Source organism: Taudactylus pleione, unplaced genomic scaffold, assembly GCF_031769625.1.
Source record: "Taudactylus pleione unplaced genomic scaffold, aTauple2 ptg000571l, whole genome shotgun sequence".
Classification (NCBI taxonomy): Eukaryota; Metazoa; Chordata; class Amphibia; order Anura; family Myobatrachidae; genus Taudactylus; species Taudactylus pleione.
In genome coordinates, this window is record NW_028284973.1 from 1,454,417 (window position 1) to 1,479,390 (window position 24,974).

At 43.9% G+C, this 24,974-nt stretch overlaps 1 protein-coding gene across 1 annotated transcript in view; it reads right to left on the reverse strand.

Annotated features, from left to right (window-relative positions):
- The window catches only part of VWDE (von Willebrand factor D and EGF domains), a 138,417-nt gene that overhangs the window by 33,471 nt on the left and 79,972 nt on the right, over positions 1-24,974 (reverse strand). The window contains exons 17-24 of the mRNA XM_088453096.1: positions 17,049-17,268; positions 13,401-13,535; positions 11,747-11,881; positions 8,646-9,215; positions 7,723-7,818; positions 7,538-7,633; positions 4,569-4,664; positions 2,724-2,819 (exon numbers count right to left, since the gene is read on the reverse strand). Coding sequence (XP_088309222.1) covers positions 2,724-2,819; positions 4,569-4,664; positions 7,538-7,633; positions 7,723-7,818; positions 8,646-9,215; positions 11,747-11,881; positions 13,401-13,535; positions 17,049-17,268 — 1,444 coding nt within the window. The remainder of the gene's footprint in view (positions 1-2,723; positions 2,820-4,568; positions 4,665-7,537; positions 7,634-7,722; positions 7,819-8,645; positions 9,216-11,746; positions 11,882-13,400; positions 13,536-17,048; positions 17,269-24,974) is intronic.

The following is a 24,974-nucleotide window of genomic DNA, read 5'->3' on the forward strand; positions in this document are numbered from 1 at the left end:
ATTTTTGGATGTGTCTGAAAGGGCAGCACCTACATCACCACGAGTAATTATTATCAGTGTGATGTATCTCTAACCTGCCCTGTAGCAGCTGTAACAGAAACGCCACCTCCTAAAAGGCGCCTATACGCACAATTGCGGGTCTACACGAAGGGCATTTTTGTCAGCATGTCTGTACTAAACTCCTCCAACCTGAGAACGCCCCCTACACACCACTGTTCTGCCGATCCAGTTATAGGGGGTCTATTTACTAAGCAGTGTTAGGAGACAGAGTGAAAAGTGATAAGGTGCCAGCCAATCAGCCCCCAACTGTCATTTTTCAAACACAGCCTGTGAGATGACAGTTGGGAGCTGATTGGCTGGCACCTTATCACAGACTTATCACTTTTCACTCTGTCACCTAACACTGCTTAGTAAATAGACCCCTAGGTTTGATGTGTGTAAAATGAGGCAAATTTGTTTTCTGAGCATACGCAGGGAAAAAGCTTGCAGGATCCTTGGCGTAATACTCACTCTGCATAAGCCCTAGTGTGTCTACTGGTTACACGGGTGTGGTATGATTTGTCACTAGTGATTATGTCGACATTCATCATGTCTATACGGAGATGTCGACATGATACACTGTTGACAAACCATCCCTGGAGGTCTAGTGGGGTCTTTCCTTCTCCCGGCGGCTGCAGATGCCCCAGCATCTTCTCCTGTGCCCCGGCGGTCGCGTACTGTAGCATTCCGGCGAGTATTAAACCCCTTATGCCTAACCCTAATCCTTACCCCTAACTCACCCCCAAGTGCTCACCCTAACCTCTCCTTCTCTGCAGCCTAACCCTAAGCTTCTCCCACAGCCTAACCCTATCCCTCCCGTCTAACCGTCGGCATCCTCACAATGTCAACAGTTCACATGTTGACAGTTCAGATGTCAACATTATAACCCTGTGGATATTCTGAGGGTGGTGAAACAGTGCCCGTCGACAGTTTGACATACTAATGTCGGTATCCTACGTTAATGACCGGAATCATGTATTAATGTAAAGACAAGCTAGAAGCACTAGTAAGAAAGCTTTTTATTGTTTTAATCTCTTCTTATAGATAAACAATGTCAGTGGGGTTTATGAGTCGTATCTTCCAGGTAACAGAATATGTACATAGCTGGAATAAACAGACATCTATCCGTACTGTGGGCCTGATTCAGACCCGCTTGCGAGTGCCTGAGCGGTCGAGAGCGGGTCGATGGTGCGCTCTGCGCACGCGCAGCGGTTGCACTGCGCGTGCGCAAGCCCCGGAGCGAGAGAGAAAATCTCTCGCTCCATGGCTCACTACAAAAGGGGCGGCTGTCGATGTTGACAGATCGCCCCGTTTTGTAGGCGTGACGGGGGGGGTGGCTTCACAAACGGAGGCGTTCCCAAGCGAACGCCTGCCGTTTGTGAGTGGCCCCACTGACATCACCAGTGATGTCAGTGAGAGAGCTCCCGGCTCTCTTAGAGCCAGAAGCTCTCTGGGGCTTGCGGCCACGAGACTCTACCACAAGGGTATCGTCGCAAGCCCGACGGTCACGATGGTCTTGACCATTGCGACCATCATCCTGGCCGCTCACAATAGCTGTGGATGGTCACAAAAAAAGTCAGGAAAAGTCCTGTCAATTTTCGCGAAATCCTCCTGGGACCCCCCTAAAGATGGTCTGATATAGGGAATCACTATGGGTACCCCCGATTTGGCCTGCTGAAGGTATTTGGGTTTTTTAAATAGCCGCGGCAGGTGGTGAAGAATAGCATTTATATATATATATATATATATATTTTTTTTTTAAGTAACTATGCCCATCAAGTTTGGGGTACATGAAAATGGGTGCAAGCATATTTTTAAGTCCCTAAAGTTATTTTTTAAAATTCTTCCAAAATGCACCTGCCGCTACCAGCCGCATTCTAGAAAACACCTGCCGCACACATAGGCGCCCCCCTGAATCAATTTCGCTGGTTTAAAACTTTGTTCCCTCCAATTTTTTTTTTCGCCCCCAAAATGAAAGTAAATTTTTTTGGGAAGTCCTGCGGACTTTATAAAAAAATTTTTTGACACAGAATACTTTTAGGGGATACTCCCAGTGGTGCAGGCTATTTTTTTTTTTAAGTCTGCACCCCAAAACCCCAATTCTGCACTTTTTTTCGCCACGTATTACATAGAGAAAACGTATCCTAATTTTTTTCCAAAGACTTTTCGCACCGGCAAAAAGTCTTTGAAATTGAATACGGGGATAATTGAAACAGGCGAAAATGACGTCATCGGCGATAAATTATCGCCGATAACGAACTTTTCACCCCATATTGAATATGGCCCTAAATGTTGACGTCGTCTCCCGTTTCTTATGTGCTACCGCAACAAGGTGGAAACCACCAAATATAGACATACAGGGTGGTATTCAATTGTTATAGTGCGCCCGATCTCCCATCTAAAGAGATGAGAGATTGCGGTGCGCTATTCAATAGTAGCAGATTTTCGTTCCCATAGTGGGCGGGTTTAGCCACGTAAAACGGCTACCCCCGACCAAAGTGCTGAGCTGAAATGGTGCGCCGGCTGCTAATCGCGCCTGACAGGAGCAACAACTGAATAGCTCCTGTTGGGCGCATAGGGAGGCGATACAATTGAATACCACCCAGAGACAGTGATATGGCCACTATAAAGCATGTATGATCGGTGAGTCTATAATGGAAGATTATCAGTAACACGTACGGTACCTGTGCCGCAGGTTGGCCCGCTCCAGCCAGGTCTGCACGAGCACACATCAGGGGACACGCATTCACCGCCATTTTCACAGTGTCGATTACACACCACTGCCCAAGACAATAAGAAAACAACAGATACATTTGTTCATTTGAAACTATCCATCATTATATAATAAAGTGGCGCTATTCAGCCTGACTCCTTCTTCTATGCCAAAAGCCCTTTGCTGTATTTACAATACAATACCCGTTGTTCCACAAGGAACAGTCGTCTTCAAGTTCCTGAAGGGCCCCAGTGTATATTTATATTGAGGGTGTATATGACATGGTTTATTTTGCTGCTGTTTAAGCGTTGAGCCAGGGATGGCCATCAAAAACAATGATGGTGGTTGGGTGTTCTTAACTAATTTTGCCATCGATGGCAGAGATTCAATGGTTCTCTACGATTGATGGATGACTGGGAACTGATGGTTTTTTTTTTTTCATGACAGGATAGAAGCTAGTCCCGCTCCCTGAACGCTGCTAAGGGCCACCCCCCCCCTCCCCATTTTGATTGGCCCGCGGCCAGGCATCTCCCAGTTGTGGTGGCCATCGAGGGGGTGCAAACCATCGATGGTTCACAATAAATGGTTTGTGTGCCATCGATGGTTATCACTGATGGGCCCATCGATGGACACCCCACCGATGGCCATCCCTAAGATGAGCTTGGCACCTAATGATCAAAAATCTGCAAGGAGTTCTATCTATCCAATCCTTCCCCTTTCCTTTTAGCATATAAGCTATTAGTAGCAGTGTCCTCACTTCTCTGGGGTCTTCCCTCCAAATAGGCTTGTTAACTCAGCCAATAGTTATATGCTAGAAGTATGTCTGCACATGTAATTATGTATATATGTTATGTTGTTACTTTGTTTACCCTAGTTTACATCTTTGCACTGTACGGCCCTGCAGGAATTTTTTAGCAACTTATAAGTAAATGCTAATAATAAATAATACAACTAGCCAAATTTACCCTAATGGTGATCATTTATAGTGAGCATTTCATTACATAAATAGTAGAGATGTGCGCTGACCCCCGTGTTTTGGTTTTGGATCTCATTTCATCTTCACGTTTTGGTTTTGGATCTGGGTTTAAAAAAAAATAAAATTTATAAAAAGTTTTTAAAAACCGCTAAAATCATGTAAGTTTTGCGATCCAAAACCCAATTCCAAACCACGGGAAATTCAGAACCCCTACTCGTTACTGTCCGGAATCACAATTAGGTGGATTCGGGTTTCTGGAGAATTGAACCCTGCACATCTCTAATCAATAATTGTTAGCAGTAGTATACATATATTTTTCAAAATCACAAGAAAAATGTGCTTGCCAGCAGGACTGCATTAAGATCTGTGGAGGCTGCCAGATTTCTTCCCAGGATTTATGTGCTGGCATTGCGAGTGTGCCCAGGAGAATATTGGTCCAGGGAAGGCATTTTTTAGTTTGTGGGGGCCAATGTTGTGTGTGCATGTTGGGGGAGGGGCTGGCCAGGGAAGGACTGGGGCTCTAATTTGACTCCGGTGTCCCTTACTTAATTTGCCTATGGTGCACATGAGCACTGAATAGGGTGTTGCCTCAGTGAGGTGTGTCAGGAGTCACAGGGGCGTGGCCTCAGGGCACGCCCCCTTTCTCTGACATGAAGAGCCAAATGGCCAGTTCGGGTCTAGTTCCTTTTGGTCCGGCACAGAAAATAAGGCAATTATGGTTACATACATCAGGGTTCTGAGGGTTTTCCTGATACTCATGCACAATAGTGTGCTTGCAGTTTTGTTGTGTTGACTGATTAGTAGTATTGGGTTATACAGCAGATATTATACAACACTTACTTGTTTCACACCGTGGTCCAACATAACCAAATGGACAGGAGCAGACATTTCTAGCCTGACAGACTCCTCCGTGGTCACAGGGTGGATCACAATAAGCTTAAGGAAATAATAATTGAAAACAAAAGACTGTAAAAATACACACTTTGAATTTTTATACTATAGCTGCTTGGCAAATGAATTATCTTTCTAATGTGTTTAGCACACTTAGGGTTTCATTATGTGCAACACGCTCTTTGCTGAATAAATCAAAGTCACTATTTCTGCCAAATACTCCATTTAAAATGTGGAAGAAAATTGACCTGCAGTACCAAAGACAGCCTGCAGGTGGTGAGACGTGGTTTTGTTCCACAGATATAGGATCAGAGGTACCGTACTGAGGACCTGATTCAGACCCGCTCGCTAGGATGCGTTTTTTTCCTAGCCGGACGATTTTTGCATTGTGCACATGCGAACCACTGCAAGAGATCGGGAAGCGTTTGCTCGCTGCGCATAGACAGCCCAGCAGAGCGAGTGACAGGGAAGCAGTTTGTGGTTGGTGAGAGAGGCTGGCAAATGGGGGAGTGGAGATACGAAAGCAGGCGTGCCTGAGCGTCCTAACACCGTTTCAGAGGCGTGCATAATTAAAAGGCAGCGTCATAGTACACGTCACCTGGCTGGTTTTTACACTGAAGTGCTCGCAGTGCTTGCGGTAGGGTATGGTCTGCCACAAGCGTTGCGATCGCATCCGATGGTATCCGATGTAACAATGGTTGAATACACTTCCTGGAGATGACGTGCGCAAGTGGGCGTCTTATGACAGGCTGGTGGGCGTCTGCATACACAAAGCGATCACACGCCAATGCATAGTGGGCGTGCTAACGCCTTGCCGTGCGATCACCTGCCTTGCTGTGGGATGGCCGGATTTGCATACGCTGGGTGCGAGCGTACGCATCTAGCGAGCTGGTCTGAATCACTTCCTGATACCCAATAACTCACAGGTTCTCAAACTTGGTCCCCAGGATCCAAACAGTGCATGTTTTCCAGGTTTCCTCACAGAATCACAAGTGAAATAATTAGCTCCACCTGTGGATCTTTTAAAATGTGTCAGTGAGTAATGAATACACCCGTGCACCTGCTGGGTGACCTGGAAAACGTGACCTGTAGAGGTGTCCTGAGGACCGAGTTTGAGAACCACTGCAATAACTCATTTAATTGCAGCAGGGATACCCTCATTATTATAATGAAGCAAATGATGATACAGCACCTGCTTTTCACAATGTAGAAAGGACTTAAGAGATTCTGTAACAAATTACACTGCACAACAATGAAAATGTTTCCGATGTGAAAATAGTTACTTGTAATTGATTTCAGCATGCAAAGAATGTATATGACATTTAAAACTCTGAGTTAGCTCTGAGTTCCGAGATATAGCCCATTTATGACGATGTAGGGGTATTCCTAGTGAAGTGGGCAGAATGGAGAGAATCTTACCAGCAATCTGCGTTCCGCGCAGAGGGGGCGGGGCCTAATGACCCAATTAAATGAATCAGTTATTTGTCCCCTCCCCTATTCAAATATATGCGTTTCACGGGATTACCCACACAAGATAACTGTGGTGCACTGAGTGACAAGCATAGGGAGCGATTCCACCAAGACATTTCAGCAATGGAACAAAGATATCAGGGTAGGTGATCACTACTGTTGGACAGTGACAAGAGATGCCCCAGAAGAGGAGTACAAGCGACAAGCAAAGAGAAAGCACCCCCATGAATAGGCCACTATATTAGATAGTACTTTCCTATGCTGTATGTTTGTTTCGTATGCTGTATGTTTGTTTCGTTTTGTGTTCTTATTTGTGATTGATAGAAAATAAATAACAGTTATTTTAATTCAATCAAGAAAATATCAGATTATTTTAAAATAGCTTTTCACTATGACTATATTACTAATGTACATACAGTATAGTGCAAGTAGTGTAGCTCAGAAAATAGAGCTCGTAAAAACATTCTGAAATTATTTTAGTTTTTCTTGACCTCAAATTAGTAATGTATGACTATTTTTAGAAAGGAAAAGTATTAATTTTTTGTACAGTGTTATCTGCAGTAACAGAGAACCTACAGTATAATATCTGCATATGTTAAGGAATTAAGGCTCGGTTAGGCAGACTATTGCTCTAACCTATTGAGGAGCGGCCAATCCCAGAGGCTGCTAGTGGGTGAATTGGGTCAGTTTTCCTGCTATTGTTGGTTTTGCGATGATGTAGGTAAAAGCACTGATTTTAGTGATGATGTCTGCAGTAAAAAAAAACAACATTGGGTGACGCGTATGCATGAAGACGTGCGTATACTCGCATAGCATTCTGTTCGCGGCCACATTGGGAGCGGCACGTGACTCAGAATGAGGCCCAATGTGCAAAATCTATCAGCATGCATCTGGCCAGGAATCGTGCGGGCAGGGCTTGTGTTCTTCACATCTCTGGAAAGATTTGTAAACTAATAATCTGGAAATTATTGAAAGACAACCCTCTGTATCTTTAGCAGGTCCATGTACAGTCCTCCAGATGGGGGTGCCCCAGTAATTACAATGGGAAGGGGTTGACACTGTCAGTCTTGTTGGACCAAACCCATCATTATGTGCAACAGTGGACTGGGCTGACCACGTCCTTTGCCCAATTAGTACATACTGTTGGAGATTTGAGCCTTCTGCTCAGCTACGTAGACTGACGTGGCCAACGTGGCTGGAGCAGGCGCTAACGGTTAAGGCTCTAGGGGCAGAGGCACTCCAAGAGGTACGTTCTAAGTGACTACAAGTACACACTTGGTATCTAGTTGCTAGAAGAAATGTAAATAAACCATTTATACCATTTATGATGTTTTGGGTATGTTTGTAGCACCCACAAGGTTCTAAACAATAGAAACCTAATAAAAACACAATGCAAGATGACTCATCCATTGAATCAGAAAGCATGGAGAGCAGTAGCTAGCATTCACCTTCATCACATGTGGTCCCACTGTACCCCGGAGCACATTCACAGACATCGGGACTCACACACTTCCCACGGTTCTTGCAGTTTGGTCGACACACAGCTGTAGGAGATCAAGTCTAATTATAAGGAGGCACATTATTCTCAGCTGCAAACATTTACTCGGACAAATGACTGTGCGCGAACGCTTACCCGTCTGACAGTTGTATCCAGAGAAGCCTGGCTTACATTTGCAGACGTTTGGTGCAGAACATTCCATATTCCTTCCACATGAATGCCGGCAAATTGCTAAGTAAAGGACAGATAATTAATGAGAGAATTAAAGCTATGTTAACATACGTCAAACATTTAAACAAGAGAACATGCCGCTTGCAACCATGTCTATGAAAGTCTATTTATTGCTTTCCTTAAGATGTCGTTACATCCTGTAAAAACATGTAAGAGAATTAGACAGGATCTCCTAACCATTTTCGTCCAGGACACAAGTTATATCTGTGAATCATTGGTAGACGTTGACAAGGGGTAAAACCTCCTCGGTGCAATATCATTATTTGGTGACAATGCACACCCTGATTTGCGTTGGTGCACTTAGACGAAAAACAAAGTGCACTGGTCAGAGAAGCAAGATGGCGGTGTTTACATAAAGAGCTGCCATGGAAAATTTCATATCCCGGTACTTTTAAGGTATGTGGCCAAGGGGAACATGAACACATTCCATTGTGCATATCTGGCCACATTGGTGATACTACGCCACATAGTCTTGAGGGTGTAGTTGCAACTTCTTGGCAGACTTGGGCCGCCCGTCAGACAGAACCGGACTTGGGTACTTTATACCTATCTCCACTCTCCGTTACCTGCCACAAATGCTCCCTGACTGTCAACCATGGTTTATGGTTCCGCTATACATTGATCTAAACCTAGACTAGTGTTTTCCAGACTCAGTCCTCAGGACCACAACTCATGTTTTCCAGATCTCCCAGCTGGTGCACATGTGCATTCATTACTGACTCATTTCAAAAGACCCACAGGTGGTCTGGAAAACATGAGCTGTTAGGGGTCGCTGAGAACAGAGTTTGGGAAACACTGACCTAGATTACATCTTATTTATCTTATACCTTTGCAAGTAACTCCGTCGCCAAAATAGCTGAAGGGACATCTTCCACATTTGAATCCACCATCTTCACCCGACTCACAAGGAACTCCACGGAAACACGGAGAATCTGCACAAGTTAGTTTCTCTGGAGCCGTGGTAAATGGACTCTTCAGCTCTCCTGGCAATTGTGTCCTATTGTACGGAGGCGAAACATTATCTGCGTGAAAACTCCGCTGTAGTTTGTCAGTGACTTTGTTCGGTATTAGGCTGTCGTCGGCCTTCCTGGCGCTGTACTCCTTTGCTGTGTTCTCGTGCACAGCTGCCCGATATCTAGAGATGTTGGTTATAGTTCTTGCTGTGGGAAATCCAATTGTACCTGTTCCACTGTAACTAGACCTGGACAGATGGCTGGTGAACCAGCCATTGTGGGACAGGTGCGAAGTCGTTCTTCGACCATTCAACATCTTTGAATATGTGGTTCTCCTTGTGTCCCCGATGGTCCGATGCAATGGAACCCTCTGGGGAGTGGTTTGTACAGTTACGGTTCCTGAACTCTTGTCATGCGCCGTGTTGCTGGGATCAGCAGGAGAATCTAAATTTGCACACATAAAAAATATAATTACAGATATTTTACTAGTACATAACACGCATAACGCATGTGCCGTAAAAAGCATTAAAATATGACATTGTTATTGATGTGATTAACACTCTGATTGTCACATTTCTTTAGCTTGTGTTCATCCCCCCACTCATAACAGCGCATGTTTTCCATATCTCCTGACATGATCATTTGCTGATGTGAATTTAGATTGAGTCAGTTACTGCTCAATAACCTCTAGACAGGTGATCCCTTATAAAGGTGCACTGTTAAAGTAGTCCATGACAACATTTATTATAAATTGCCTAGAGGACTTGGCAGTAGAGGTGGGTACAGACTGAGGGCCTGATTCAGAGGCGCTCGCTATTTGCGAGCGCACATTCTGAATCAGGGCGGGGAGGATTTATTTATTTCCTGTCTGCTCGCAAAGTTGTGGGTGCCCACCCACAGCTAGTGCGAGTGGGCAGGAGATGGTCACGATTATTGCGACCATCGGGCTTGCGAGGAGACCCTAAGGTAGGGTCTCAGGTCTCGCAAGCCCAAGTGGACTTCCTGCTCTAATAGAGCAGGAAGTCCACTACTGACATCACTCGTGATGTTAGTAGGGCCGCCCACAAATGGCAGACGTTCCTTCGGGAACGCCTCCGTTTGTTCAGCCACCCCCCCTCCCCGCCTACAAAACGGGGCCAGTTGTCGATCAACATCGACAGCCGTCCCGTTTTGTTTGCGAGTCCCGGAGCGAGTGATTTCTCACTCGCTACAGGGCATGCGCACGCGCGTTGCGCATGAAGCGTGTGCCCACTGGCCCACCATCGACCCGCTTGTGAGCGCTATGTGCTCGCAAGCGGGTCTGAATCAGACCCTGAGTCCGTGGGCAGGAGGTGAAGCGATCACATGATGAACAAAAACAATCCTGGCATGACCTCTTTGGCCAAGTACGGCCTGCTGCTGTCAGGTCCCCTGATCAATCGTTCTAAATATGACCATCGCTAGTCAACATAGTGAGGTTCCCTTGTAATATAAATAAACACAATATCACATTCAAAATAAATGACATTCTTATATATCTTTATGTCACCAACAGTTACTGCATCTACGCTTCGGTCCCAAATTGGATCTTGCCAAGATGTCTACTGCATGTTCAGGACAAACACTAAATGATACCCCACCACTTCAACCTACAAGTAGTCTCCACAGACTTAAATAAGCTGCACACAATAACTAGCAATAGTCAATATTTCCAGTATAACAGTATTCGGTGAGATAATACATTAAAGGCCTGATTCTCAGTCAGACACATTGTCGTTGTCGCGTGCAATTGAGCAATTTTTTTTTTACTGCGCTTGTGTCTAACTCGAACTGTGGATGCGTCGCAGAGTCCCAGTTGCGATAGAGGCGCATGGTATCAGAAATGGCTTGAAAATGTATTTGGCGTTCTCGGGCGGAGACTGTGGGTCTCATTCAGAGCCGCTCGTAAGCGGCCGCTCGTTCGTTCCGAGCGATGTTCGCACAACTGCGCATGCGTACGGTTTGTAATACGCATGCGCGAACCAGTCAGTGCGGCCGAAAATCGTGTGCTCGCTAAATAGCGAATGCCTGCTATTTTGAGTGACAGGATGAGGCGTTTGTGGGTGGTAACAGGGGAAGGTGCTTGAAAACGGGGAGTGGAGATCAGAACGCAGGCGTGCCGAAAGGTCAAAACGGGCGGTTTAAGGGTGTGCATAATTAATACAGCCGCGTCATTACCCACGTTACTTGGTTATTTTATAGTCAGAACTGCTCGCAATATAGTGGTAGGAAAAACCAACCACAAGAATAGCGAGCAGTTCATTCGCTGTTCGATGAACTCGATTAATCTAATAAATAGCGGACATGACGTATGATGCTTTTTTCCAAAATTACGACCGCAAGTTTTGTTCGCTCGTTCAGACCTAGAGGCGTCAACAGACCGCAAAGAGCGAACGGTTCATTTGAATAGCCACCCCCTTTTTCTGAACGAGCGAGCGCAAATAACGTCCGGCTCTGAATCAGACCCTGTGATGGCTGTGCGGACGCGCGGAGATAGTCTGTCTTATGGAAGTGTTATGGGAGTGTCGCTGAAATGGTTGCAAACTCAGCCACATAATCGGCCACGTTGGAGGCCATACTCTGATGGACAATCTGCACCTAGCATGGAGCTGGTTTGAGTTTCGATGGTACGACCAATGGTGGAGTCTTAAGACGCGCAAAGCGGTATTTGAGCATCTAAAGACTCTGAAAGTGGGTATCTCAGGCCTTGCACAGCCAGACGCATGTCTGTACACCAGGGAAGGGCTTGTTGCGGCATTTGCATAATATCACAGAAGCAATATTGACAAAAGTTGTAGACGCGGAAGTTACATCGTCTGATTCAGAATCAGGCTCTCACTTTAGTATGAAGACTGGCGAGCGCCCTCATGTATGTATAAACCTCAAAGATTAATATGCATTAATCATTATCAAGGCCCCTCTGTCAGCTAGGTGCCTGGACTACGAGCAGTACTCACCATGCCGCTTTGTGTCAGTGTGAATAATCTCATTAGCACCATTGATCTGCTTTCTCCTGCTGCCATTATGCCTGTATTCATGATAATCTCCTGGGACCTCCGTTGTGGGGCTCCGAGTTGTCAAAAATATTTGCACTGTAGGAGATGAAGAAGAACAGATCATGGCCGACTTTCCCAAACGTTGCAATTACAAGAAATATATGTCATTCTCAAAGCCAGGTATGACGTTGTGATAACGGTGATACAATATAATTTTTTTTTATTACATTTTAACAGCATAATACAACTCTGCTTATGTAGTGGAATAACTGCTGTATCTTAGTTGTCTGAACTTCTCATTTCCTTTTATTTAACCATAACCAAACTGTTATAATGGACAGGAAGGGGCAGCAAGATCCTGACATTCAGCTGTGATTTAACAGAATAAAGATTGATGGTCAGACGAGCAATGTACAGGTGGGGGATCCTGTGTAACTGGTGCAGGATGATCCTGGTGATAAATAACTTGTTTACATCTCGCTAACTAACATTGTGCAGAAAAGGGTTACAGAGCTACGGAAGATGCACATGTAACTTTAAATTCTGCTGCTCAACCCCGTGGCCTTGTCCATCAGATATGGCCATACACATACAGTAGATAAAAATCTGGGCAAGCAGCTCTGCGGCTGAATGACCTGATGGGATAACGGAGTTATTGCGTTGCTGCATTTCCAGTCTGACCCAACTGGCGTCAGACAGAGCCTGATCATAATGTTTATTGGCAAGAGCAGTATTTTAAGGCTCATATAAGCTGCAATTTGCAGGCAAGTAGCCCTAACTGGTCATCAAAACCATAAAAGTGTTCAACAGTGAATAAAGTAATTGCACAAAGAGATATAAAGGTGCATTGGTGACTTTCTATGTCATGTGCATAAAAAGTAATGTAATTAAAACAATAACCTAATATAATCTAAAATAAACAAAGAAAAACTACACACCCACCCCTAAACTGTGTGAAGAAATCATGCGATGGACCAGGCTGTCATAAGTTGCAATATTCAAATACAGTAACTATATGAGAAATGTATATTATATATATATATATACATACATACACACATACACACACATCAGACATTTGCTGTCATTGTCTAACATATGATAGATGGAACAAAGGGCCTGATTCAGAGACTGAAAGAGCGCTCGCTCTGAATCAGGGCGTTTTATTTTTATTTTTTTGTGCAGCCTCCTGGCCGCTCGCCTAGCTGTGGGTGACCATTGGGCTTGCGACGAGACCCTTGTGGTAGGGTCTCATGGCCGCAAGCCCCAGAGAGCTTCTGGCTCTAATAGAGCTAGAAGCTCTCCCACTGACATCACAAGTGATGTCAGTGGAGCCGCCCACAAACGGCAGGCATTCGGTTGGGAACGCCTCCATTTGTGAAGCCACCCCCCGGCCACGCCTACCAAACGGGGCGAGCTGTCACTCACCATCGACAGCTCGCCCCCTTTGGTGCGAGACCCGGAGCAGGTCTGAATCAGGCCCAAAGCTCATTGATGATTGGTTGGTTGCTTTGGGTTACTGCACATTTCTTAGTAAATAATCCCAATAACACTGCGATGATAGGAGGCAGCATGGTTCATGAAATAAATCTTTTTAGATAAGATATATTATTACCACATGTTCTTCCATCTCCTTCATAACCCTCTGGGCAGAGATCACAGCTGTATGAACCAAATGTATTTATACAAAGTACGTCTGTATAACAAGGGGATGATAAACACTCGTCTAGGTCCTCCTCACAAGCCTTTCCTGCAAGACATCAAAGTTTTCTTTATGTGACCACAGAATTGCATTTCAGTATTCCCTCTAAGATGTGTACTTTGGAAATAAGAAAGTTACAATTTAAGGTAATAATATCTCCTCCATGGAAGTTTGTATTGGGAACCTGCTGTTCAGTGCAACTCTGAAAATGAATTATTCAGTGCTGGGATTTGTAGTTACACATAAAACTGGAGCACAACAGACGTCCCAACTGCGGTCTGAGGTAGTTGCTGATAAACCAAATCAATGTTTTGTTATGTAATTCAGTTGTACCGTAATTATATAATATTTAGTTTAAAAAATTAAGTTAAAAAAGGAGACGCTGATTAGGTCTGAGATTATTTCTCTATGTTTGACCCTTGAGAGCAACATTTGCCCGTACAAGGAACATTTGGGGCCGAATTCAATTCGAAGCAAAAAGTCAGTTTCCACGAAAAAAAAACAAAGTTAGGGGACAAACTTTAAAGCTAGTGAAAGACTCAGGGGAGGTCCCCAAGTATACCCCAGGTGTTTTTTTGATAGCAAGTAGTTGCGGCAGGTGGATTTTTCTAATTTTTTTATATTTCATATTAGCAACTTTAAAATATGCTTGCACCCATTTTCAAGTACCCCAAATTTTATGGGACTACTTATTTTGGTAAAAAAAAACCCTCCACCTTCTTAAAACCGTAAAACAACACCTATTGAGACTGTTCAAAGGCCCCAAATAGCTTTTGCAGGGCTATTCGGGGGTACCCATAGTGAACCCCCATGTCAGAGCATCTTTAGGGGGGTGTCAGGCTGATTTCCCCAAAAAGTACTGGACTTTTCGATGATTTCGTTTTCGCCGGGTCCCATTTTCGCCGATTTGGAATTGAATACGGGGATAAGTGGGGACGTGCGCGATACTTTATCGCACCCAAAACCTCCGATGACGGCGAAAAGTCCGGCCTCCGACTTTTCGCTTGGAATTGAATACAGGCCATAAAGGGGATCCACTTAAAATGTGTACATAGCACCCTGATTATTTCAGCTATAATTTACATAAACTTCAATATTAAATCCCTGTTTCTATCATCGGATTAAGTTGTTTTAGTGTAAGTCAAAATGAAGGTAAAAGCTAATGGTTAGGAACACTTCATATTGCTAATTTAATTTCCTACGAAGAACAGCTATTCGCAGTAGGCCGCAATAAACAGGTTATTTCTGGCAGTGTAGCAAAAGGACTTAGATTTTATTAACTAAATAGTACAACTGATGCTTAGGTCGATTGATGACAACAAATTTTGAACCTACCAATCCGCATCTAACTTACATTTTAAAGACTGCATTTGAAAAATGACTGTTAGGAGCTGATTGGTTAGTACTTTACACCACAAAATGTTATCTCATTCCAAACTATGATAAATCCCCCCCCCCTAGGGCTTGGTACATCTCCCCCTTGGTGCACCTGTGGCCACTGTAGCTTCAACGGTCTGTTCTCAGCTTACAGGGGTGGTACTAGGTGTGATCTTCTGCTACTGTACCGTAGTCCAACGATTCAACGTGCTGTGCATGCAGAGAGGGTCTTCCCCTGTTATATGGCATGGTTATGTGTCCTGTCAGCTTGACTTATTATGGCCGTTCTCCTCTGACCTCTCTCATTGACAAGGCATTTTCACCCATATAACTGCCGCTCACTTTTATGTTTCATGCATAATTCTCTCTGTAAATGCTAGAGACTATTCGCAGGAGATCAGCAGTTTCCAAGACACTTAAATCACCCGCCATCTAGCATCAACTATCCTTTCACGATCAGAATCTCATTTAAACATAGAATTTACTACAGATAAGAACCACTTGGCCCATCTAGTCTTTCTTTACTATCCTGTTCGGTCTGGACAACAACTGAACCTCTTGTTCATATCTGCATGTTTTTATGCATGATTTTCTGATTAGATATTTAGTTTAATGAGCAGCTGTACAGGTGTATCTATCTAATTAAGGGGCAGACTAGATGGGCCAAGTGGTTCTTATCTGCCGTCAAATTCTATGTTTCTAATAAAGTGGGTGCTCAGTGTAGGTAGCTGTTTTGTGAAGTTGCAACATTGTTTCAACAAAGTAAGTAATAACAGTAATCCTGGATGTCTGTGGATACAGGAGATAGAGGGACTATTTTTCAAGCTGAAATGATAAATTGTAAAATCTCCATCTAGATATATCAGAAACAACCTTAACAATTGCTGTTTTGCATTAGTTCAGCAGCCATGTGTTTGTATAGTTCCTAGTATCCCATTAGCAGCCTTTAATCACTGCAAAAAGATTTCCAGGATATTGCACATGCAATTGAAGAGTGTGCCGCCATGTTACATGATAACCTTATACCCCTTTCACATTGCCAAAATAACCCGGGTTATTGCCGGGTCGACGTGATTTTTAAATGCACCAAATTGAATAACCCGGGTCGACCGACCTGGTATTTCAACCCGGGTTAAAAGAAGGGTTAAACACGGGTCGGACCCGGGTTATTTGGCTCTTAAATGGTACAGACCCGGGATATTCGACCCGGGTCTGAGAAAATAGTGCTGATTGGCTTTTTCCAGTCAGCTGACCAGCCTGCACACAGAGCACATGTCTCTGTATATACATTACTGTCCTGCACTGCACACTTTGGGGAAAAGGCAGCTAATAATAAACTATATACAGACAGCACAGTGTACTATACTGTACTTTACTTTCACTGGAGGGATCATGGCAATCAGGAGTGATGAAGAAGTAATGGAGCTGCTGCGGATCAGGGGTGAGGAAGAAATATGTAAACAGATAACTGGCACTGTCAGGGATGCCCTAACTTATCGCAACATCAGCAAAATGTTGGCTGCATCTGTGACGTGTGCTCTGTCGGCCATGATTGCTGCACTGCAAGCATTCCCCAGCCCCTCCTTTTTCTTTACTGAAAACTTCATCATAATTGTGAGCCAATAAAGTCCTTTAAAAATTACATCACACTGTTTTAACATGGGCAACCCGGGTTGAGTTAAAAGGCACCAAATCTGCAATAACCCGGGAATAACCTGGGTTATTAAGGCGATGTGAAAGGCCCTGACTCGGGTCTGACCCGTGTTTGTGATGTGAAAGGGGTATGTGTCTATCTGTATAAATAAAAACATCTGAAAAGTTGCCCGGAACAGGCAAGTCCCCTCAAACAGTGACAGAACTACTATGGCCAATATGGGGGCTCGGCAATGCCGGGTCGCCTCCTTTCTGTGGCCACAGGCATCTACTCTCCACCACCTAAGCCTCCACTATGCTCATGCTCCAGAAGAGTTCATCCCTCTCCTCTTTTTTAGAGCAGGGAGCCTATACGGCTACAGCGGCATCAGCAGGCCGATACCCAAAATTTGCAGTTGGATCCGGCGATGCAATTTGTCATTCCTGCCCCAACACAGAAGTCACGTAACCATTGCTCACTTAAAAGCTATCGTTAGCCAATCGCTTAACTATTGACTGGGGCAAATGAATAAATGTTTCCAGATTTCCTACCTTTCAAACCAATAGGGCAGTTGCAGTGATAGCCGTTAGTCTCGTCCACACATTTCCCCGCACTGCAGGGGTTTGACTGGCAGTCATCAATGTCCGTCTGGCATTTCTCCCCCTCATACCCCGATGCGCACATGCAGAGATATTCCCCTTTTCCTGGTGGGAAGTTAATGTTGGCGACACATGATCCACCATTCATGCAGCCACATGCTTTGACAAAAACCTGCACAGATATTTAACATGTAATTAGTAAACGGTGAAGTACTTGGGCCAGATGTACTAAGCTCTGGAAAGTGATAAAGTGCAGAATGATAAATGACCAGCCACTCAGCTCCCAACTGTCATGTCACAGGCTGTGTTTGAAAAATGACAGTTGGGAGCTGATTGGCTGGTGGTTTATCACTCCCAACTTTATCACTTTTCACTTATAACATATGTATAACAGTGGGAGAAGTCCAGAAGCAGATACATTTTGTACCTGGTGGAAGTAGTCATGTTGGAGGGTCTGTGCCTGCGTCTTACACGTAATCTGGCCTCCCCTGTTGCACCAAGGGGGGTGTATTGTTTACTTGGCATTTACTGTATATACTGTCATTGAAGAAGATCTGGAACAAGAGGTGCTGTACCAGTAGAGGTGCCTCTTATACAGGTTTTCTTTTGACCCGATTCAGATGTGGACGCTATTTCAGTATTCCCGCTGTTGAGCGATTATAAGTGGATTGCGCATGTGTCTAAGCCGCAATGCGCACGTGCGGCGACTGAGTTGCGATCCAATGTGCCTAGAGTTGTAGTGAGCAATTAGTAAGTGATTGACAGACATGGGCCATTTTGTTGGAGGTAATGGAGCTGCGGCAAAAACGCGGGCGTGTCGTGATCATTTTCGGGTCGTGCATCTACATCTGCTGTCCCGTGCGCAGAAAATATGGCGCCAGCATCTCAGTTCCTGCGGCCAATCTGCGTGAACATAGGGTTACTCTAATGGTTGATTATGGAAGAATCTGCGACCACTGCTGCGTGTCTGTACGCACTTGCTTGGATCTGCGAGGCCACCGGTGGGCGACTCAATGCATTTCCAGGCGGCTGGAGCATTAGCATACCCTCCAACTATACCGTTTTAGCCGGTACAGTACCGTTTTTAATGGTCTACACCGGCACACGGGGCTGTACCATTTTGTACTGGGTTGGTACACTCACCAGATTTCTTATGCAGTTAAGCAGCACTGCTGGGACACAGGACTCCCACAGCGCTGCCGAGTGACAGCCGGATCTTCTCCGACCTCCGTGCTTCTCTGCCCTGACTGTCGCCAGCGCCGGCATACAGAACTTGCAGTATAATACTTACTGCAAGTTCTAAACCAGCCAGCGCCCGATGCCTCCAGCCCCCATGGACACGCCCCTGTATCCATGGTCATACCCCCCATGTACCGGGTTCTTACTGGAAAATGTTGGAGGGTATGCATTAGCGTATCTTAGCATGGCAGCTGCATACGGGATCTCAGCTGCTAATGCATTAGTGTACATATCTCAATCAGGCGCCATGTTCCCCCGGTTTCCCCTGCATTTCGTTTTGCACAATAGGGGCCCTGAATTGCAGGCAATGTCGATGCAATGCAATGAAAAAGTCACACAGCGCACGTGTCCCACCGTGTGCATGCACAGATTCCCAGTAGCGATTGAGGTGCACAGTATTAGCAATTTATTCCTGGGCAGTGGTTATTCAGATGCACGGAGATAGCCGTGTTATGGGAGTGTCGTGGACCTCTCGCATAACTGGTTGCAAACTCAGGAGCTTAAATGCTCGGATTGAAAGCCTTGCTCTGACGGAGATTGTGCACCTAGTATGGGGCTGGTGCGAGTTTCAGTGCTGCGACCGATGGTTGCGTCTAAAGTTGCGCAAAATGGGCATCTCAGTCCCTGCACATTCTGATGCACACTTATACACCAAGGAAAGGGCTTTTACTACCATGAGCATAAAGTCAAAGACACAACTATGGCATGAGACCCTAAAGCAATCGCAGTAGCGCGTGACTCAGAGTCAGATCCTAGGTATGAATATTTTTGCCTTAGGGGGCATTCAATAAAAGCATTACAAAAATTATGGTTGACAAAACAAATGCAAGTAGACCACGCGGCTGTTAATAGCTGAGATATTTCTAGGCTGAGGCAATAAAAAGGCAACTTCCAGGCTTGTTTTCAGCGCTCAAATGTGTCAAACAACAGGCAGGATAAATATGGCCTTTACTTCCCCCTTATTAGAGGGTGCAGATAAGGATTCAATCAGCGAGCACTCATCTAAACGTTCCAGGCTTTGATGTTCAGGAAATGTCAGGTGTAACAGATCACTGAGTGACTACACCAAGCAAATCACCACCTTGTATACTTCAAAGGGATTTTATGTCTCTGATCCCGGTGACATTAGAATTGATCGCAGCCACTTCCAACCATTTAATATACATCAAATATCTAAATGTATGTTTATAGTAAGATACAACCCCAGACTGCCCTATTGTTTGTGTTTTGGCCTCTTACTGTATAATTATCATTACAAATATCCCCATTCCCAAAAGTATCTGTCTGGCTCCTTCACATCATAGTTTGTCTCCAGTTTAACGTAGCCACTGTAAATAAAACTGAGATGTAAAATAAATTTTATATATATATATATATATATATATATATATATATAAATTGTGATAGAAGCACTGGAGAAGTCTGGGATGGCATATATGTGTGTCCCAGGTTCCTATCATGTGTTTTAAAAACCCCAGGAAAAGTCTGTTATGCCAAACAGACCAGAAGTGTCGGCTTTTGGTAAAAGCTGGATAATGGGTCCTAGGGGTGTGGATGTGAGAAGAGAAGGGAGGGCTCCATCCACAGGCCATTCCAGGTGTTGGACCTTTCAGTCTGAGAGCAGGCTGATTAGTAGTTGCACCAGGAAGTGGCTCAGATAAGCTGTATTAGGTTTTGGTTGAGTGTCTCATATACCCTGGGGAGAACAGACACTGAGGTTTGTTCAGAGACACTGTGATATTTGAAAGTTTTGTGTTTGTGGTAAGGCAGTAGGCCCTGCCACTTGTAGAGAGGGAATAACCTTTCTAGTTAGTGCCCAGACGGGCTAGGATTTATTTTTATGTTTTGTTTATTTAGTGCTTTATATTGCACAATAAAAACTGGTTCTGACCAGCTTGCACCAAAAGCCTGGACTGGTGTGCCGTTTCCTGGCTGCTGTGTGTAAGGAGGTGTCCATCTACCCCACGAGAGGGACCGCTATCCTGACTATATCACTACATATGTGTGTATATATATATATATATATATATATATATATATACATATACATATACACACACATTATATATATATATATATATATATATATATACACATTATATATCTATATATATATATATATATATATATATAATTAATGTAACGTATCCAGCATAAGCCGGGTCATCTCCCCCTCCCTAGCTGCCCCCACCATGCAGTTCAACTACCCCGCCATGCTTCATCGCATCCCCCACCACAACACACCTGAGGCACGGGTCACTGCTCCCACTGCGCATGTCATTTTAGGTGCCAGAAAGGGTCTACAATACCGTACCCTGGGTATTTGGGCAATTTTCTAAATTATGCATGAGAGTATTGTGTGTGCAGAAAGGAGAGAACAGGACAGACAATGTCAGACTGGAAAAAACGGAAAGATAGATTAAAGACCACGATAGGCAACAGCAACTGAGATACGTAGGCGAGCGGCTGAAAGGAGCACAGGTGCGTCTGAGGAGAGAGGGTGCCAAGCAGAAAGGAGGAGATAAACAGTTCTGGGAATCAGTGAGAGAGATTAGAGTTTCTCTTTATCAAAGCTTGGAGAGAGATGGAGAGAGATAAAGGGGGAGATTTAATAAAGCTTGGAGAGAGATAAAATTGGAGATAAATAGCACCAACCAATCATCTCCTAACTGTCAATTTACAGGCTGTGTTTTAAAAATGACAGTTAGGAGCTGATTGGTTGGTGCTATTAATCTCCAATTTTATCTCTCTCCAAGCTTTATTAAATCTCCCCCAAAGTACCAACCAATAAGCTCATAAAGGTCACTTTCAAACACAGCCTGCAACATGACAGAAGCTGATTGGTTGGTGCATTATCTCTCTCCACTGTATCTCTCTCCATGCTTAGGGATAAATGTAACAGCCTGCGCGATGCAAGCATCGGTGAGTTTAACTTTGAAATGACTGTACCTTTAAAACATTAGGCAGGTTCACCAGAAACTCGCCAATGCCTCATGCAGGCTATACCATTTACCCCTAGGTGTCCTGGTTGTGCAGTAAGACAGATATAGGCCCTATTCAATTAGCCGTGTAAAGTCAGAATCCGCGAAAAAGTACGACTTTTCGCCAGGTGGAAACTTATCTCCGTATTCAATTGCAAACACTTTTCGCGTACGCGAAAACGCAATGCAATGTAATAGGCGAAAAATATCCACCTCTGAATAGGTGGAGAAAAAATAGTGCAAAATCGCTATTTTGGGGTGCAAAGGTGGGGAAACCACTCTGCACCCTTGGGACAGCCCCCAAAGGATAACTGTAAAAAAAAAAAAAGCACTTTGAAAATGAGGGTGAAAAAGTGCAAAGTGGGGGTACAAACTTCAAAACTAGCGGTCTGCAAGTATGGGTGAGGTGTTTGTTGGATTGCAGGTGCGTGCTTCAGGTGCGTTTTTTACGTTTTTTTAAACTATACTTTAGCGACTTTAAACCATGCTAGCACCCATTTTCAAGTACCACAAATTTGACAGGACTACTTATTTTCACCCCAAAAAAATGCTTAATGCTATTCTTCACCACGTGTGCAAAGACATTAAATAGAAGACATTGACACACCTTAAGTACCCCAAATAGCTTTATTAGGGCTAATCGGGGGCATGTACATTGATCCCCAATGTTAGTGCTTCTTTTAGGGGGTATCAGATCTGATTCCCCCAATTCTGACAGCACTTTTCGACTGGTTTGTAGTCGCTGGGTTGCGTTTTCGCGTCTTTTGGAATTGAATACGGCGAATAGCGGGGGCGCACGAAAAGTTTTCGACCTCAAAACACGCGATGTCGGCGAAAAGTACGGCATGCGAAAAAGTATCGTGGGTGCGAAACTAATTGAATACGGCCCATAGTGGGACAGTCATGATTGACACAGAAACAACAAACCCAGAGTCATGCTGCAGAGTGAGGGCTGGGACTTGTGGTGCACCGCAGAGATCAGAACTGAGAGTGCTGCCCACGTGTCTGCTGTGACTGTCTTCAGAGGGGAAATTATACCAGATATCCTGCTACTGATTTCGTGAGAGAAATCCAACTGTTTCACAGACAAACCCTTTTATTGTGATACGGACATTGACCCTACTTGCAACCAAGCCTTAATTTCTTATGGAGAAAAGTGCAAAATAAAATAAATATATAATTATTACGAAGCACCCTGATAGTGGATAGAAATGTGATGTTTACTACTTAACAGTACTGCAGTGTTACACCATTAAGGAAAATGCTCCCCAACGTGCCAATGCCAAGTCCACCAGCTAAACTTATTGGGACTTTGCACTTTAGGTAATAACCAGGTAACTAGTTGGATCGCACCTGTGCCTGAAGCTCACAGGCTATTGCAGAGGTTCCCAAACTCGGTCCTCAATTGGCCAGGTTTTAAGGATATCCATGCTTCTGCACAGGTGACCTAACTAGAACCTCAGTCTTTTGATTTAACCATCTGTGCTCAACCATTGATATCCTTAAAACCTAGGGCCAGATTCAATTAGCCGCGAAAAGCTGAGATTGGCGAAAATCGTAAAGATTTCGCCTCCTTCGCCTTTTTGGACGCAATGTTTTCCCCTCATTTGCCTGTTTTCGCCATGCGCGCCCCTGCTTTTCTCCTTATTCAATTCCAATACAGGAAAAAACTTGGATAGGCGAATGTAGTGAAACTAGCGAAAAGGACGGCATATTTTGGGGGAAGTCAGTCTGTACCCCATAAAAAGCCTCACTGACCCCTGGGAATCAATATAGAAGAGTATTAATAGCCCTAATAATAGTATTTAGTGATCTTATATTGCATCAAAGGGCTGTTATATGCATATTTACATAAGTGTTGTAAAATTATATAAAGCAATGTTTTTTGAGAAAAATAAGTACCGCAGATAAATTTGGGGTACATGTAAATGGGTAATACTGTAGTATATTTTGGTGCCTCTAAAGTGAAGATTTAAAAAATCTGAAAAATACACCTGCTGCAGCCTCCTGCAATCCTAAAAACACCTTATAGCCCCCCAAAATACTAGACCCACTACTTTTTACCCCATTTCCAACACTTTAAAATTTTTGACACAAAAATGACTTTTTGGGGTGAATTAAGTTTATTTAATCATTTTTGCCTAATTAGTCATTAGGGGTTCCAAGGGTTCTGAACTAAATCATCACATTTGTACCCCAAAATATAGATTTTGGACTTCTTTTTCCTGCCTTTCGGTGGAGAAACTTTTTCGCCTGTTTTAGACTATGGAGATTTTGCCCAGGCGGAAACGTCCCGGAATTGAACATGGAGATACTTTGAAAACAGGCGGCAAAAACTTTTTGCCGATCGCGGTTTTTCGCCTCTAATTGAATTCGGCCGCCCCTAGACTGTAATGGCAGAGTTTGGGAAACTCTGGTATACAGTATGAACAATAATATTCTGAAGAGGGTGCCTTGAGGACCGAGTTTGGGAACCTCTGGACTATTGTGTTACAGCCTTAAGGGCACTGCTTATTTTGGTAAAGAAAATAGTTATCTATATAAACCAATACCTTTGGTAAAGTAATAAAAGGCATATTTAGTGAACGGTGATATTCTGTGTGAATATTCAATTTTAGTATTTTAAAGGGATGAGGTTCATTTCTGTATATTCTTGGAATCAATTTTAGTAGGTCTGTAAGTACATTCCAGAACTGTATTTAGCAGTATTTCAGATATTCAGTCAGAATAATATACATCCAATTTATTTAAAGTATACTAGAGTGTTTATGTTATTGTGATTTGTGTGACCTTTATTGAGAAATATTTAAAGCAACATTCTAAGGGGGAGATGAACTAACCCTTAGAGCCAAATATAATAGGGTGAGAGCCTAGAAAATTAGAGAGTTTAGCAGTAAACTCACATTAGTTGAGATTTATCTTCAAAATGGGAAAACATCTGGATGAGAGTTTAATCGTGAGAGTTTTCTGAGTCTAAACACATGAGAGTTTGCCTGTTCTCAGACTCTATTACATTGGCCGAGTATAAAAAGCACGAGAGCTTACTGCTAAACGCTCACATTCTCTAAACTCTCACATTTGGCCCTTGGAGAGAGATAAAGTGGAGAGAGATAAAGAAATACCAACCAATCAGCTCCTGTCATGCTACAGGCTGTGTTTGAAAAATTACAGTTAGCAGCTGATTGGTTGGTCGTTTATCTCCCTCCACTTTTTTGCTCTCCAAGGTTTAGTACATCTCCCCCATATCTCAATGACCAATTCCAGCCTGTGTTTGGGTTGCTAAAATAAACAACTGTAAATATTCTTGTTACAAAACATTGTGTTCAAATTGTATGTAAACAGTATGTAGGAAGAACCCTTGCCTCTCTGCTGTGATGTGGTAAGAAGGAAGAAGCAACACTGCTGTCCAGGCCATGAATTCCTGAAGCTGTGCTGCAACAAGATACCATCTGACCTGTGTTTATCCATCACACATATCATCGCCTCATTACACCAGGTACCACACGAGTAGGTGTGGGGAGGAAGAGTTAGGAGGAGGTTTATAGGCAGTTATAAAAAGATGAGCTTTTAGGGCTCATTTGAAGCCTTGGAGACTAGTAGATAGTTTAATTGAATGTGGAGGTACATAGGAAGCAGCATAGGAGAAGTCATGAAGGAG